The 16630-nt window shown below is 42.4% G+C and overlaps 2 protein-coding genes across 2 annotated transcripts in view; both read left to right on the top strand.

The window, feature by feature from the left end:
- LOC135974151 (serine/arginine repetitive matrix protein 2-like) overlaps positions 1 to 16630 on the top strand; it is a 994828-nt gene that overhangs the window by 44756 nt on the left and 933442 nt on the right. The gene's annotated exons all lie outside the window — the stretch shown is intronic.
- Positions 1306 to 15088, top strand: LOC135974387 (transmembrane protein 237-like). The gene is given in 6 exon segments (XM_065562090.1): positions 1306 to 2296; positions 3768 to 3959; positions 9493 to 9566; positions 10996 to 11089; positions 12438 to 12559; positions 14796 to 15088. Coding segments are annotated over 6 exon segments (612 nt in total). The 5' UTR covers positions 1306 to 2234; the 3' UTR covers positions 14864 to 15088.

Below are 16630 nucleotides of genomic sequence, written 5' to 3'. Positions count from 1 at the left end.
GCTGGAGTTCATTAGTTTACTGACACTAGTTCTGGGGTTTATTAGTGAAGCTTCTATGCAGTAACAAGATGCCTGTGTATTAGTGGGACTCATTAGTGTAATTACTAGATTCAGGTTGAAAATCACCAGGAGGCAGGTTTCTGCAGCATGCTCACTACACACAATATGGTTGCTGCTTGGAGAGAAGGTTCAATTAGAAAACTTATTATAAAATTGGATAAGGATTCATTAATAAGATTGTGTACATTGTAAACAACAAAGTGAGGTGGAGCATATACATGCACACATGCTATCATTTCCGATGTGCTTATCACCGTGGTTTAGAAGTCTAGTCTGGTTATTGTGTCACATACTTTCAATTGAAAATTTTCCATGAAAAATGGACACTGACCCATATTGCCTTATACTGTTTTGTACGAGACAATACATCCTGAACGAATGCTACTAGCAACTGAAAACTGTTTTCGTTCATAGCTTGGAAACTTAATCCAGTAGGAGAGACAGGAACATTTAAGAAAGAATGATTCATCTGAGAGAGTCCAAAGCGTCCCCACTTTAAATTTACATTGTTGTCTATATTAGACGTAAAAGTAGTACCATATGTATGAGGCACTGCAATGTCACCGATGAAACACTTTCCCCAAATCTCTCTAAATGGTTAGAGGGAAAACCCCTTTTTTCTCTTCCTTCTCACTGATCGATGAAAACCAGGGTGGAGATAACAAAATAATTTTTCAGAAGCTGCCTGTGTGACTTGATTTTCTTTTATGAGGAAGAATGGTCACGATATCTCCTCAGCGAGGTGGTTGGTTAAAGAAGTTTAGGTTGTATCACCTTAAAGGTCTAAAAACATTGTTCCTTAGATGGAGCTACTGTACTTAAATGATTGTCACAATCAGTGCCTCAAACATTAAGATAATTTCCACATATGTGCCTCTTTTGGGCACTGCAAAAAATATTGCTTCTTCTTCGAGTGCTTGCTCATATCAATTCCAATTAGGTGTGCGCGCGCCGCGTGCACGATCGTCGGAGAATTTTCTACCCTAGCAACACCGGCGGGTCGGCTGTGGAGCCCCCTAGAGTGGTGCCTTCATGGCGCTGGATATATACCCCAGCCGACCCGGCGCCCCCTCAGTTCCTTCTTACCGCCCCTGACGGTCGTTGGAACTGTGGAGCGCGGCATAGCTGTTCTCCACTCTCCCTAGCTTATTCCGTTTATAGATAGTTATAGTTCTAGTTCTAGTTGTATATAGTTAGATAGTTGTTTGAATTACTTTATTAACAGTTAGGGAAGAATCCATCTATTATTTCCTACACATTGCTCAGAGTCACAATCCTGTGCAGCTGGACTATCCCCACTGTCGATTTTCCAACCCTGAACTGATTGTCTACTGACAGATAGCAATCCAGGAGTGCAAGCTTCCAGAAAGTGATTGCTATCTGTTTCTCTGCTATTAAAGCAGCTCTCATTCTGGAGTGTCTGTGCTACAGGACTGAGGTGAGCTCAGAACACAACTCCAGGAATGTGACCCTTTGCATCCAAAAGTTCTATAGGTCATCCCAGTTTGCATCACAGTCTGGTCCCACCACTTGGTGCCAAGAACCACCGCTCCCCTGTGAACAGCTAGTCAATGAATATCTACAGCAGCTGGTTGCTTTCATTCACGGTCTGTATCATCCACTCCTCAGTATCCCCTTTATATGATGGGTTACCAAGATTCCACAAATATAAAAGAATCCCGTAAAATAGACAAGAGAGATTCTTTGGTCTGTGCAGCATCTATGGTTTTGGATGTAAGAAATGAGGGATTTAAAAACAGCATGAAAGAGTGGATTATGGGTTTGATCCCAAACTCCCACAGTTCCCAGAGAGGAGTGATGATATCCCACAATATAATGCAAACATTTCCTGGTTGATAGTGTGCCTGATGGTGATATGGGAGACACTGGGATTCCTGCTTACAGTGCAGCATGTCCTTTGCTGATACAACTTGATCCTGAGGACACACTGCACTGGTACTCATGTAAATGCATTCTACTGAAATAGCTATGTTGGTAGCAGAATGTCAATAAAACTTTCTAGTGTAGACAAGGGGCAAAGTATTACTGCAATACAAATAATAGGAAGTAGTAATAATCTCCATGATTGAGTAAGGTTGTTTTTCTTTTCAGGGCGTTTCCAGGCACCTGACCGCACAGAATTGGTTAAAACCACAGAAAACATTGATGTATTTATGGATGTAAAGGCTTTATGGACCACTAGGGATGTGGCACTCTCAGTGCACCGTGGTTTCAGGTATCTGATAGGTCAATATTTTGATGAAAGAAAAGGGACTTTTGTGTGAAATCCATTTCTTTTTCTCTCTGGCTAGGGAATGCTTTTGAAGTGAACACCTTCTATCTACCTTGTAAATGTCTCTCTTAATCTCTTTGGACACACTCAACAAACAATGGATGAGTGCAGAACTGAATAACTGCAAGCTTTTCTATTGATGGACTAGGCCTAAAGCTTCTCAGCACTCTAGCAAATTATAGTATAGTTTGTTTTGTTTTGACTGAGAGTGCCTGCTTTTGAGAGGCAGGGGGGAAAGTTGAAGTATAGCAGCCAGAATTTAAACTGTAGGAGAGACCATAAATGTGTCATGTCTAATTTTAGAAAAGAGCAGATTTTTAGTTTGAATTAAATTCAGAAGCTGCTTTTAGTGTACCATTTGTAGAAAAAAGGCAAATGGACTAGCCTGAAAAGAGGTTGTAACACCCTAAGGGAAATGTAATGATAAATAGCAGTGTAATGAGCTAGTATGAGGTGATTAGTGATTGTGTTAAGTCCAGTCTTATTTAACATCATCAGAAATTACCTTGAAGAAGTAATAAACTCTTTGAAATTCACAGATGAAACCAAAGTGGAAAGAGGTGCAAATGTTAGTGAGGACAGAAGTAGTACAAAGGGACCTACAGAGGAAAGAGATTAAAAATGAGATATACGTAACTACTGTAATGCATCTGGGAAGAAAATATTTGAAAAATACGTAGCTCCTGAGGGGAAAACTTGGAAATGAGTAATGCTGAAAAAGAGTTAGGAGCAAAATTTAAATCAAATTAGACATGAGTTTGCAATGTGATATAGTAGCAAACAGGCCAGTGTGATTTTTGTCTGTGCAGAGACATTATGATATGGAGCAGGAAAATAATAGCTCTTCTCTATCTGGCTCTGGTGTATTTGTACTGTGTGAACATTGTGTTCACTTCTGGGCAATACGTTAGCAAGGAGTTCAGAGAAAAACAGCAAAAATTATCATTGGGCTGGAGGGACTGACTTAGGGGGAAAAAAGATGCATATAGTTTGGATAAAACACTACTAAAATGGAATTGGGGGGCTACAGCAGGGAGGAGTGCTCATAGCCTCTATATTTGAAGAGTATGAACATCAAGTTTGGAGAGGAATTATTTAGAGCATTGCAAAGGAATACAACTCCCTATAACTATAGGAGTAATGGGATAGAGAAAAGGCTGAACATCAGGAAAAATTTCCTTAATAAGACCTCTTAGGCTGTGAAGCAGTCTCTCAAGGGAAGAGGTGGAAGCCCTATTGCTTGAGACTTTTTAAACTAGACTGGACAAATTGCTAGAAAATTATATGTAAGGAACAATCCTTCTGTCCTGGCAGAGATGGAATGGAGCTTTAGCTTCTATGACAATCTGGACCATGAACTTTTGCTGAGATTACAGCTATTTACAAAAACTCTAACAATCTCTTATCCATTTAGGGTGATTGGACTCTTTTCTCATGGCTTCCTTGCTGGCTATGCTGTGTGGAACATTATTGTAATATACATTCTAGCAGGAAACCAGCTATCCACTCTCTCAAACCTGCTACAGCAGTACAAGGCCTTAGCATATCCTGCTCAGAGTTTCCTTTACTTGTTGTTGGCTATCAGCACAGTTTCAGCCTTTGACAGGTAAAATGTTCATTTGTATAACTTACATAATTTGTATGCCATACATCCCCTTCTAAAGTCATAGAGTCATAAAATTTCTTTCTGTGGCACTTTTCTCACCTGTGATAGGATGTACTACAGATTGCTTCATTTGCTGCAGTTAGTTCTACCTTGCTCTACCTTGACAAAAGAAGATTTATCTTCTATGTATATATGCCATATATTTTTACATTAAGGGAATGTAGCGGATGCATACACATACGTTTTGCAAAAATAACAGAATGGTAAAGTACCAAAGGAGACAGTTATTTACTGTCTCCTTGTACAGTGTTAAATGAGCTTTTCTTCCCTGAAGTATCAGAGGGGTAGCCGTGTTAGTCTGGATCTGTAAAAAGCGACAAAGGGTCCTGTGGCACCTTATAGACTAACAGACGTATTGGAGCATACGTTTTTGTGGGTAAATACCCACTTTGTCAGACGCATTTCTTCCCTGAGTGGATCTGTATGTTCCCACTTGTGGTACCTTGTGGTAGATCCTTCCTCTTGCTGTGTAAGCTAGAGCTGTTTTGTGCCTCCCACCTCTCCTGTCAGGGTCACTGGTGTTCTGAGGGCAAGGCTATATAGGAGAGGAGCATCTTCACCACCTCAGTTGCTTCCAACCATATGCCTGGTCAGATGTGAACTACTCCGGTCTCTTTGGAGTTTCTTGTTTCTTAGGAATAGTTAGTATTAGCTAATTATGTAGAGTTTGTGTTTTTCCTGATTCTGGGTTATGAAGGAAATGAAGAAACAGAGGAAGCCAGGTCTCAAGAAGTGCTTTTCCTGCGTGGCTGTCTTCCCACTATCCGATGACCATATGCAGTGCCTTAAGTGCCTGGAAGAAGGACTGTCTCTTACAGAGTGTTTGATTTGCCAAACCTTTATTCCCAGAGACCATAAAGATAGGGAGACTTGCAAGAGCTCCTCTTTCTAAAGGAAGCTCTCAAGGCTAAAACCTCTGGACCCACTCAGGCTTTGGATCCTAGCTCTAAGAGGCCAGTCTCTGCCCCTGTGACCTGAATGGCTTCAAGAAGCTGCAACCTCTGTCAGGGCCTGATTTGGTTCCTGCAGATTACCGCCGTTAAGCCCCTGAGGCTACAGATGTCCAAAGCAAGTGCCATGTGGTTGGATCTGACTGCCCCTGTTCTGGAAGAGAGGTTGAGAGAGAGTTTGGCCACTGGTTGTGTATCTCGTTCGTCCCAGCTACCTGGCCCTGATGGAACTCATATGGAACGGAGTCGGTTCTGATTCCACTTCTGGATCCAGGAAAATGGAACTGATTGATGTATCAGAATCTGGGCCATCAGCACCTTTAGTTCAGTCTGTCACAGCGCTGAAGAAAAAGGGGCATAGAGACTAAATGGTCACTGTTAGCAGTGCCGGTTCCTGGGCATCAGAACTAGAACTATCAGATCCATCCGATTCTGCCAGGGCGTCTACAGATCCAAAGTGGAGATCTGTTCCAGACCTGCCTTCAGTAACAAGGAAGATGGATTTATTTATAATGTTGGATCTGAGGTTGTCCACATTGTCAGATCCATTGTCAGTTCCTGGCTCTGTTCCGACTATAGCCTCAGTTCTGGAGAGCTTTGTCACCATGGCAGCCCAAGTTCATCTTCCAGCTCCAGTTCACGTCTTAGTTCTGAGTGTGAAACACAAGTCATCCAAAAAGAGGCATGTTATCCTGGTTCCAAGATCTTCTCCCTTGTCTCCTGTTAGGAAGAAGTGGTCAGAAAGTGCTGCTGGTCTTTTCCTGGAACACCTTATGCTTCTTCCTCCTGGGACCCCATACAGGGTCTTCACAAAGAGCTGGATCTCCATTCTTCTCTCTGGATCTGCTGTTATCCCTGGTGCATTCTGTCTCAGATCCAGACCTGGATCCTTTCCAGGAGGAAGATAGAGGAAAAGTGCAGAGACTTGTGGCTCTCCTTGTACCACCCTCTGGATCACCTTCTGCAGGCAGAAAAAGTAAAGGACATGAGATCGACTGCCTACTCTTTGGGTATGATTTCCTGTGCTAGGGAGTAGACCCTCTACTCCTCCTTTCCAGTACCAGAGACAGCTCTACCATGGTTTTACTTTTTGTCAGGTCAGAGACATGAAAAATATCAACAACCTGCAGCATTCCAGAGGCAGCATAATAAGAGGCCTTTTTCCGCCCAAGGTCTAAATCTGAACAATCCACTTCCTCACCAGCGCCTTCATCATGAAACAACAAGCCTTAATTTTGACAAGATGATTAAAATCAAGAACCAGCCAGTCAGGACCAGTCAGCCCCCTTCTTTGGAAAGAGGCTAGCCCTCTTTATTAACACATGAAGACAAATTATGTCAAACCAATGGGTTCTAGAGATTATAGAAAGGGGCTGTGTCATACAATTCAAAAGATTGATGATCATCCTTCCCCATTATTCCCTTACCCTTTACTCTTCAGGGACCCCTCTTACAAGGGTATTCTTCTTAGAAAATTTACTTTGGATGAGAGCAGTTGTGGAGGTCCCCAAATACTGGAGCGGGGGCAGAGTCATGGCTTTTATTCCCATTACTTTCTGGTGTGGAAGAAGGATAGGAGGGATTTCATCCGATACGAGACTGGAGCAACTTGAACAAGCACATTTGGAAGTTCCGGTTCCCTATGTTGACATCTCTTCGCTTTCAGTCACGAATTGGTTCACAACTCTTGATTTAAATGACTCATTTTTTCCCTATGTTGATTTGTCACTCATTGTAAGTACCCCTGTTTCATGGTGGCCGGATGCCATTTTTAGTACAAGGTGTTTTCATTTGGCTTCTCCACAGTGCCCAGAATTTTTACAAAATGCCTCCCTGTGGTAGACGCTCATTTGAGGAATTAGGGTATTTTTGTTTACCCTCATTTGGACGATTGGCTACTGAAGCTGCTATACGCAAGGACCTGTTAAGCCATATTGTTTTTACAACTAATCTCTTTTCAGCTTCTCAACCACCCGAAGTCAACCACCCGAAGTCAATTCTCTGACCTACTCAAAGGATTCCCTTTACAAGCTGTATACCAGACTCAGTGGAAGGGAGAGCTTTTCTACCAGATGAAAGATTTCAGAGGTGTGTCACTCAAAGAATAAAATTCTTTTTGGGTCTCATGGGCTTTATGGCAGCCACTACTTATGTTACTCGTTTTGTTATCAGAAAATGAGACCTATGCAGCATTGAATGTCTTGGGTCTACAGAGCAAGTTGGGACAGCCTCCATATTTTGATCATCATACCTCAGAACATCATAGCCTCCCTGAAATGGTGGTCAGTGAGAATAATTTGTTCAGAAGTATATAGTTCAGTCTCCTAGATCCATCTCTGATAGTCAAGTTGGATGCTTCAAGCAAGTGTTGGGGGGGTTCATCTTAATCAGCTGATAGTTCAAGGGCATTCGTCTTATTAGGAGACACCCTGCACATCAGTGTGTTGGAATTGAGAACTGTTTGTTTGGCCCTCAAGACTTCCTCCTTCACCTATAAGGGAGGGTGGTGCAGGTAGTGACGGACAGTATGTCGGCAATGTAGAACTGTAAATCTATAGTATTGGTGTCTCCTTCCTGATGTCTATCCTGTGGCCTTGCATCTGGCAAGGTAAAACAATGTAGTTGCAGATCGACTTAGCAGAGACAGTTCACGAATTGTCCTTGAAGTATCAGTTGGTTCAGACCATATTCTTCAGCTGGGATCACCCATATGTGGATCTGTTTGCAATGAGGTCCAACAAAAAGTGTTGTCTCTTCTATTCCAGAGCGGGCAGAAACAGTCTATACCTGTCGGATGCTTTCCTTCTCCACTGGGGAAAGACTCTAATGTAATGCCTTTTCCCACTCTCCATTGATCCAGAAGGTAGGAAGAAAACTATATCAGAACAAGGCAAAGATGATTCTCTTTGCCCTGGGTTGGCCATGTCAACTGTGATTTACCAATCTCCTGCAACTGTACAGCAGAGTCTTTATGTGTCTTCCTCTGTCTCCAAACCTGCTGTCTCAGCAGGAGGGAAAGATCTTTTGCCCAGACCTACAGTCTCTTCACCTGATGGCGTGGGTGATTGGACATTGACTCTGTCTGCTCCTGAGCAGTCATTTTCTTTGCCTGTGCAGGACATACTAGTTAACTCTAGAAAACAGTCCACTAGAAGCTGTTAGTTTAAATTGGACCAGATTTCAAGCATCGATGAAGGGAAAACCTGATTCCCCTGTATCTGCTTCCATTCCTTGTGTTCTGGAATAATTAATATACTTGAAGCCTGAAGTGTTATCTGACTCATCCTTAAAAGTTTATTTGGCAGCCATCTCAGCATATCATATTTTTAATTGATGAAAGATTGCTGTTTGTTCCGTGTTTAGTCTAAAGGTTTATCAGATGACGCACACACACACACTCTCTCTCTCTCTCTCTTTCTCTCTCTCTTAGAGATCCTGTCCCTTTCTGGGATCTCAATTTGGTACTGCCCATGCAGCATGGGTCATGCTGGTAAAATTGCCCTTTGAACCCTTTGCTGAGTGTTCTCGGTATCATTTGATCTATCAAGATGGCTTTCATTATCCCCATCAGAGTGAGTGAACTGAATACCATTTTGGCTGATCCAACTTTCACTTCTTTTCATAAACAGGGTAGTTCTCCAACCTGATCCCAGGCTTTTACGTAAGGTGATATCTGATTTTCACATCAAAAAGACAATTAATTTGCTGGTTTCCCCCTGAGGCCTTGTTCTAATAAGGAGGATGCCAGAAGGACCCTTGCTTATTATATAGATAGAACTAAGAGGTTTTGTAAATTATCAAGATTGTTTGTGTCTTATGCTAAAAATTGAAAAGATTATATGGTTTCTTTCCGGACTATATCTTGATGGATTCACGATTTATTGCTGAATGTTACACACTAGCAAAAGTTCCTGTACCTGCTTTGATTCTATCACTGTGGTTTCTTCCTTCGCTTGTCTTAGGCAGGTGCCAGTTGCTGAAATTTGCAGAGCTGCAACCTGGACTTTCAGTAAACATTATGCGTTGAACCTGGCCTCTAGGATTTCGTAAAGCGGTGCTACAGTCTCTATTCAATTAGGACTCTGTTCTGGCTCTAGGTCAGTTTTCAGCACTGCTTATCGCTTTATCCCTTAAGAGGGAATATGCAGAACCATGCAAAGAAGAACTTAAGGTTACTTCCTTGTAATCAAGTTTCTTCGAGATCGCTCTGCATATTCACACTTCCCACCAGACTTTCTCTCTCTGTCAGAGTCCTTGTTTGTTTGGTTTCTCTGGCTTTGTGGTGGAAGGAACTGAAGTGATGAGGGCACCTTACCCCTATACAGCCTTGGCTTCAGAATGTTAGTGACTGAGGCGGGGGGTGGGGCATGAGAATGCTTCTCACACTGCTGGAAGAATATTCTACCACAGGGCACCACAAGGTGGCACAGTACCCGTAAGTGTGCATACACAGAGCCATCTTGAAGAACTTTGATTATAAATAAGTAACCATCATTTCTTTATATATATATATATCTGTTCAGGATTGACTTGGCTAAAGCATCAGTAGCAGTGCGAGGCTTCCTGACCCTGGATCCAGCAGCCATAGCCTCTTTCTGTGAGTGTTATAAACATACAGCTAAGGGTAGCATAAAATCCCTCCTTTACCTGTAAAGGGTTAAGAAGCTCAGATAACCTGGTTGGCCCCTGACCAAAAGGACCAATAAGGGGAGAAGATACTTCAGATCTGTGGGGGAAGGTTTTTGTTTTGTGTTCCTTTGTTCTTTCCGGGTCAGCGAGGAATCAGGGCAGGGAAAATACATCTCCCAAAGCCATACCTGAACTAAGCCTCTAAGATTACAAATTGTAAGTAATAGGAAGAAAATGTGTTAGATTATCTTTTGTTTTAGCTGGTGAATTATCCCTATGCTATGAGGGAGGTTTATTCCTGTTTTTTTTGGTACCTTTAAAGTTTTGCCTAGAGGGGGATCATCTGTGTTTGGAATCTGATTACCTTGTAAAATTACCTTCCATCCTGATTTTACAGAGATGCTTCTTTTATAATAAAGTTCTGCTTTTCAGAACCTAATTGGTTTTTAGTGTCCTAAAAACCCAAGGGCTGGTCTGTGCTCACTTTGTTAACCTATTTGGTTGGTATATTATTCTCAAGCCTCCCCAGGAAAGGGGGTGAAGGGGCTTGGGGGGATTTTGAGGGAACAGGAATTCCAAGTGGTCCTTTTCCTTAAATCTTTGTCTAACTCACTTGGTGGTGGCAGTAGTACTCATCCAAGGACAAGGAAGGATTTGTGCCTTGGGGAAGTTTTTAACCTAAGCTGGTAGAAATAAGCTTAGGGGGTCTTTCATGCGGGTCCCCACATCTGTACCCTAGGGTTCAAAGTGGGGAGGGAACCCTGACAGTGAGTATACAGCAGACCATAACATTCAGTAGCAGAAAATTACAGCCTTTATGCATCTTGGCATACATTTTCAGTGCTGAGTTTAAACATGCAATCTCCACTACTGTTAATGGAAATTTCATCCCTAATTGTTCTCTACGTTAAAATAAATTACAGTACTGTATTAAATATTAGCACTTCAGTCTGTTAGATAAAAATGGAGGGTCAAAGAGCTGAATGTTTTACTAACTAGTCTCATGTAAAAATTTGGAATAAGTGATGGGATTTTTAGTGCTTCTGAATCCTTTTTCTCTTCCTTACGCCTTGTAATGCTATTTTCTCCCATTTTGAATGCAGCACATGTACCAAGTAGAGCAAGAGTAATGACATATCCCTTTGACTTAGCCAGCAAGTTGTTAGTGACCTTGGTCAGGATGGTAGAATGCAGGGGACAGAAGTCAGATTTGAGGAGTTAAGGAGAGTGCTGGAGAAAAAGACTGGGCAGTGGAAGTGAGCAGCACATTCTATGACTTTGGAGACAGTGGGGTGGAGGGAGAGAGAGAGAGCAAGGTAAAAAATCATTACTTTGTGACTAGATAGTGTTTTATGTAAAATTAGTGAAAGCTGCAAATTTCTTTCCATTTCTCCCAATATACTTTGTTGCTCTCATCTAGTCTCTGAGCCAGCAGATGACAAGTGACAGAATCAACCTCTATACACCACCTTCGGAGAATGGGAGCATCTGGTAGGAAATCTAGATTGCATTATTTTTTAACATTTTCTTGCCCCTTCTATGACACAGACCATGTAAGAATGTTTAATTAACAGTGGCTTAGTGATGTCATATAGTACATATCTAAAAGTGTTATAAAAGATTCCCAATACTAAACCTGTCCTAATATTTTTGCATTTGAGACCTTAAACTGAGCCCTTGATGACTTTGAGAATTGAGGGTGTTTAGCAACTCACATGATAGGGTTCGCTGTGTCTAATGGTTAAATGTATCCTTTATACACCTTGATTGGCTCAGTCCTGAGGCCTCTGTTTTGGAAGTGACCAAACTGAAATGGCACCTCACAGAGGTGGCACATTTTCTTTCCTTGTGCAGATCAATCTGTGGAGTGCCAGTGTCATTTTTGGAGGAGGTTATCTATTCTGTCCAACCAGGGTGATCAGATGTCCTGATTTTATAAGGACAGTTCCGATATCTGGGGCTTTTTTTTATATGGGCTCCTATTACCTCCCACCCCCTGTCCTGATTTTTCACACTTGCTATCTGGTCACCCTGTGTCCAACAAATTAGGAAAAAGTGTCATAAAAAGAGACTGATCAAGAGGATACTGCAGAATTATTGGCCTCTGTGTAGAAAGACCATTGCTTCTTGGAGGGTGGGCCAGTAATTGAGACAGAATCAAATTTGATGTTCCCAGTCTGCAGTCTTCATGGCTCTCAGAAACAGTCCTTCAACAAGGTGTCATACTCCTTTCCTAGGCAGGACAGCTGTCTGGAATGCAGCCCTTAGGCAAGTTCAGACAAGTGTTCAACACAAAGTAAAAACAGAATTGGTAATTTGATATAGACATATCCCACTCTGTCACAATCCTAATTAAAACTTTGTCTCTGCAGATTTGCTACTTCACTACTCATTCCCCTTTCCAGATCATTAATAAATATATTAAACAACACTGGATCTAGTATGGAACCTTGATGCCCCCTGTTGTTAACCTTTTGCCAGGATGACAATTGACCATTTAATCCTACTCTTTGTTTTCTGTCTCCAGCTAGGGAAGGGGGTTGGTGTTGACATCTCACTTGAACACTCACTCCATGATAGGTAGTGGGGCTTCTCAGTTGGGTCATAGCCTTTGACATTCACTCTCCTCTGCAGCTCTTCAGACCCCAGAACCTTTAGAACATGTTGTGAGAAACATTTGTTGTTCAGTATTTGTTTTTGTTTGGTGTTTTTAATTTCTCCAGTTAAAGCATATAGCTGCCAGAGTGCTACATGGTAGAAGTTGTTAAAATAATAATATGTACACACCAGGATAAGCCTCGCTATCTGCCCTCTAATAAGTATCTAATGCTTTTTTCAGGACCGCAGGTGCAGAGGAACAGATTCTTCATCCATGGATTGTGGTGAATCTGGTGGTAGCTCTTCTGGTTGGGCTATCCTGGCTCTTCTTATCTTACCGACCAGAGCTAGATCACAGTGAAGGTATGGGACATTAAGCCTAGAAGAAATTTGGAGACTGTGTTCCTTTGACTCCCCCAAATCTACTTTGTTCTGTGTTCAGAACTGGTCCTTAGAAGTGTATCACTGCTATAGTTAAGGATAAAACATTTCTATTATAATCCTTTTTTCTCCTCCTTTCTCTCTCTTCCTCTGAATACGCATAACTTTCCAAAGAATTCATTTCTTGGAATGAAATTGTCCTTTGTTGGTCTCTTCTGATTTTTTTTAAGTTTGAGGAAATAATGTCATTTTTTAATGCTGTAGGATGGAATTTTTCCCCCTAGGTGTTTTAATCAAACAAGGAAACCTAACCAGTAATTTGTCCTGGCTAAAGCAAAATAAGATGAGTTTTGAAATATGGTACCGTTTGGAGGGAAGCATGACTTTGATTTAACAAAGTTCAAACTTTTTGAAAACTATGTACTCTGCTTATATATTAGAAAACTATATTACGTTTTAAAGTGCACATTTCACGAATGACATTTGCTGTATGTATGTACAATACAGCTTGGGGAGCAAACTCTTTTCAACAGACAAGAAAAGCAGGAGTAGTCTTTACCTAGACCTTCCTACACCCTCATACCCGCCCCCCCCCATCCAGTGATACAGGCCCATTAATCTCCCTCACACAGCATCATTTATTATGTGATGATTGAATTACTTATTCAGTTCAAATTTTGCAGGCTTTGAACGTACTGGGACCTCCAGAGCTCAGGGGCAGTGCGTAGTCCCCTTGTCTGTTTGGTGCGGTGCCTGGATGCTGCTCTGTTATCTTGGACCAGGGCTAGTACCCTTTGGTGCCAGGATCAGGAACCAAAACGTGGCTTAATGCCACCTTTACCACTCCTCCCAGACTTGTACCGAGCACAGCTCAGACGGTCAAGTGAACCTACAGTGAATATGTAGATTGCATGGGTTTCAATCACATATCAACTGATGTCACACAAAAAATCCTCTTTGATAATATTTTGTAGGTTTATGGAGCTTTAGAATATTTCTTCAAGCTGCTTTACAACATTATTTGACAACTTTTTATATCTCAGTCCACTGCTGTCCCCTGCTCCCTTTCCTGGTGTCATTCATACGTGCTGGGGGGTGAGTTGAAATTCAAAAATCCAGCTGGATTTTAAAATCTTTGGATTACAAGCAATATACAATAGCATTATTGAAAAGCGCCTTAGAAGTGGGGAACCTGAGGCACAAAGAGGTGAAATTGACTTGCCCAAGGTGAGCCGATGGCATGATCTGGCCCAGAAATCCTCTGTGTTTCCAGGCTCTAACCACTGACTAGGACAGTGCCTTAAAAGTTTTGAGAGAGAAATTTTGAAAAGGTTCACCTAGGACTATCTCAAACAGACCAAAGGAAACTCAAAACTATTCAAAAACAGTTTAACAAGTTCATACTTCATTCACCATCTGAAACAGCATATGCAGGGGCATCAACAAATGCGCGGTGGATCCAGCTTTTCCTCAGCTAAATATGTTGCCAGTTAGATTAAAATTGATAATATTCTAAATTGAATTCTGCTTTCTGATTCTAATGTAATTTTTAAAACTTTCTAATGTTAACTTGGCTGGTTAGTTAATTTTGCAATTTCTATTTTTGATAATATCACTAGTCCAAATGGAGGATGCTGCTGTGTGTGGTTTGCTGGCATTGAACATTCCTCATCATACTAAGGCTTTTAGTACAATGGCAGCTTGGTGGGGACAGGGATGTCTCTTGCCATTATCAAGGTGTTGGTCAGGGCCTTCCTTACCCATACGCAAAGTATGCAGCTGCGTAGGGCACCAGGAAATTTGGGGCACCAAATTACCTGGTGCCCTGCACAGTTGCGTGCTGCTCCAGCCCCGCTCCACCTCTTCCCCAGGGCCCCCGCCCCTGCTCCGCCTCTTTCTTCCCTGCTCTGCCCCAGCCCCAGCCCCGTCCCCACTCCCCTGAGGACTGCAGCAGGGCTGGGCCTGCACTCACTGGCGGCGGGAAGTGCAGCAACCCGGCCCCAGCCACACCACCGGCTTCCGGGGGTGTGTGTGCCTGCATTGGGCCCCAGAATAGCTAGGGATGGCCCTGGTGTTGGTGATATTATTTAGAAGACAACTCGAAGAGGAAGTTTGGAGAAAAGCAGGAGGAAATATTTAGCAATAATTTATATGGTTTTTCACTAAAGCATTTAAAAAATACTGTTTTTTTTATTTGTTTGTTTTTTCTCTCTTCCAGAACTGATGTTTCATGCTGAAGTAGAAGAATTTCCTCAGCTGGATAAAGGCCTCAATGTCCAATCGTAGTGCAGAAAATGCATCTTCAAATACTGTAGCTGAGACTGAGGACTTAGCACTTATATGTATTGTACCTGTATATAATGCTTTTCTACAAAACAAAATTTGTATTTTTGTATTGTTTTATATATACTTGTTTCTGATGGATCTTTTATTTTAATTATGCTATTTTAAAAAATTCCAAAGATTTTTGAAAATAGGACTATAAAACATTTTATATTTTTTTCTGATAAAGTGAGTCTTTTCTGGTAGATAAACTCAAAACTAGTTTGGTAAACATCACTACCTAGATAGCACGGGAAGAAGACTGATGGTATACAAAAGATTAGATGGGCAAATGCTTTTGTGAGTAGCATTTTTTTTATCCTCAACCAGTTGCCTTTGGGTGTTGATGCTAATGTCAGCTCATCTGATTAGGACATATTACTTGGTTAAATATTTTTAAAGATCGAAACACAAATCATCTTATGGGGGGAAAACATAGTAGAATAAAAGTTTATTTTAACAGAATATAAGGTTAGAGAGAAAGCTAACAGTCCTTTGGGGTGATCTGTTTTAGTTGTCATAGAAAAATGTGTTGTTAGTGTAAGGAATTAGGTTGTCTAGGGCTATGTCTACAGTACAGAGTTAAGTCGACACAAGTGTCGCCGACAATCATTAACTGCAATAACAACATCGCTTGCACATGTTTACATAATGCTTCCTGAGTCAGCAGAGTGCATCCACAGTTCATTCTCTAGCATTGACAGAGAGAGCAGTGCACCATGGGTAGTTAGCCCACTGTGCAACTTGCCACCTTCTGCTGCTAGGAGTTGTGGGAATGGGGAATAGGTCAGAGTGCATCATCGTTGCGGGCTCACTGTCCCATGATACAGTTTTTTCTGCCCCATCATTCCATGGGTGTTTCATGTTTCACGCCATTTTCAACAGCCCCTGTAAACTATGCGCCCATCATCTCCATCTGAAATCATGAATCCAGCACTGCTCTCAAGTCTTGTGATAAGTGTTATGAACACAAGGCGGCTGATCATGCTGTATTTTATGAGCTGCAAATCTGAACAGGAATCCGTGGTGCCTGCCCCACTGTGTGCCATGGAAAGAAACCATTCCAGATTACTTTTGGCATTCACGGAGTAGCTGCACATGGTGGACCATTGCGCTTGGGAAGCAAGCACCAAGTGGTGGGATCGCATTGTTATGCAGGTATTGGATGATGACCAGTGGTTGCAAAACTTTCTGATGCAGAAAGCCACTTTCCTGGAACTGTGTGTGGAGCTCACCCCTGACCTATGGCACAAGGACACCACAATGAGATCTGCCCTCTTGGTGGAGAAGTACGTGGCGATTGCTGTGTGGAAGCTGGCAACTCCAGACTGCTACTGGTCAGTCGCAAATCAGTTTGGAGTTGGGAAGTTCACCGTGGGGTTTGCATTCACTCAGATTTGCAGGACCATTAATCACATCCTGCTACCAACGACTGTGATCAGGGCCAGCGCAAGGAAGTTTCGCGCCCTAGGTGAAACTTCCACCTTGCGCCCCCTCCCCCCGCAGCCCTGCAGCAGCTCCCTGCCCTCCCCCCCCCCGCAGCAGCTCCCCACCCCCCTGGCCCGGGGAGCCGTGCGGTAGCTCCCCACCCCAGCTCACCTCTGCTCCGCCTCATCCCAAAGCACGCCACCCCGGCTCTAATTCTCCTCCCCTCCCAGGCTTGCGGCGCCAAACAGCTGATTGGTGCTGCAAGCCTGGGAGGCGGGAGAAGTGGAGCGGCGACTGCGCACT

The sequence above is a fragment of the Chrysemys picta genome, chromosome 11 (genome assembly GCF_011386835.1).
Source record: "Chrysemys picta bellii isolate R12L10 chromosome 11, ASM1138683v2, whole genome shotgun sequence".
Taxonomy (NCBI): domain Eukaryota; kingdom Metazoa; phylum Chordata; order Testudines; family Emydidae; genus Chrysemys; species Chrysemys picta.
The sequence above is the reverse complement of the archived record's forward strand: the minus strand, read 5'-3'. Positions and strand labels throughout refer to the sequence as shown.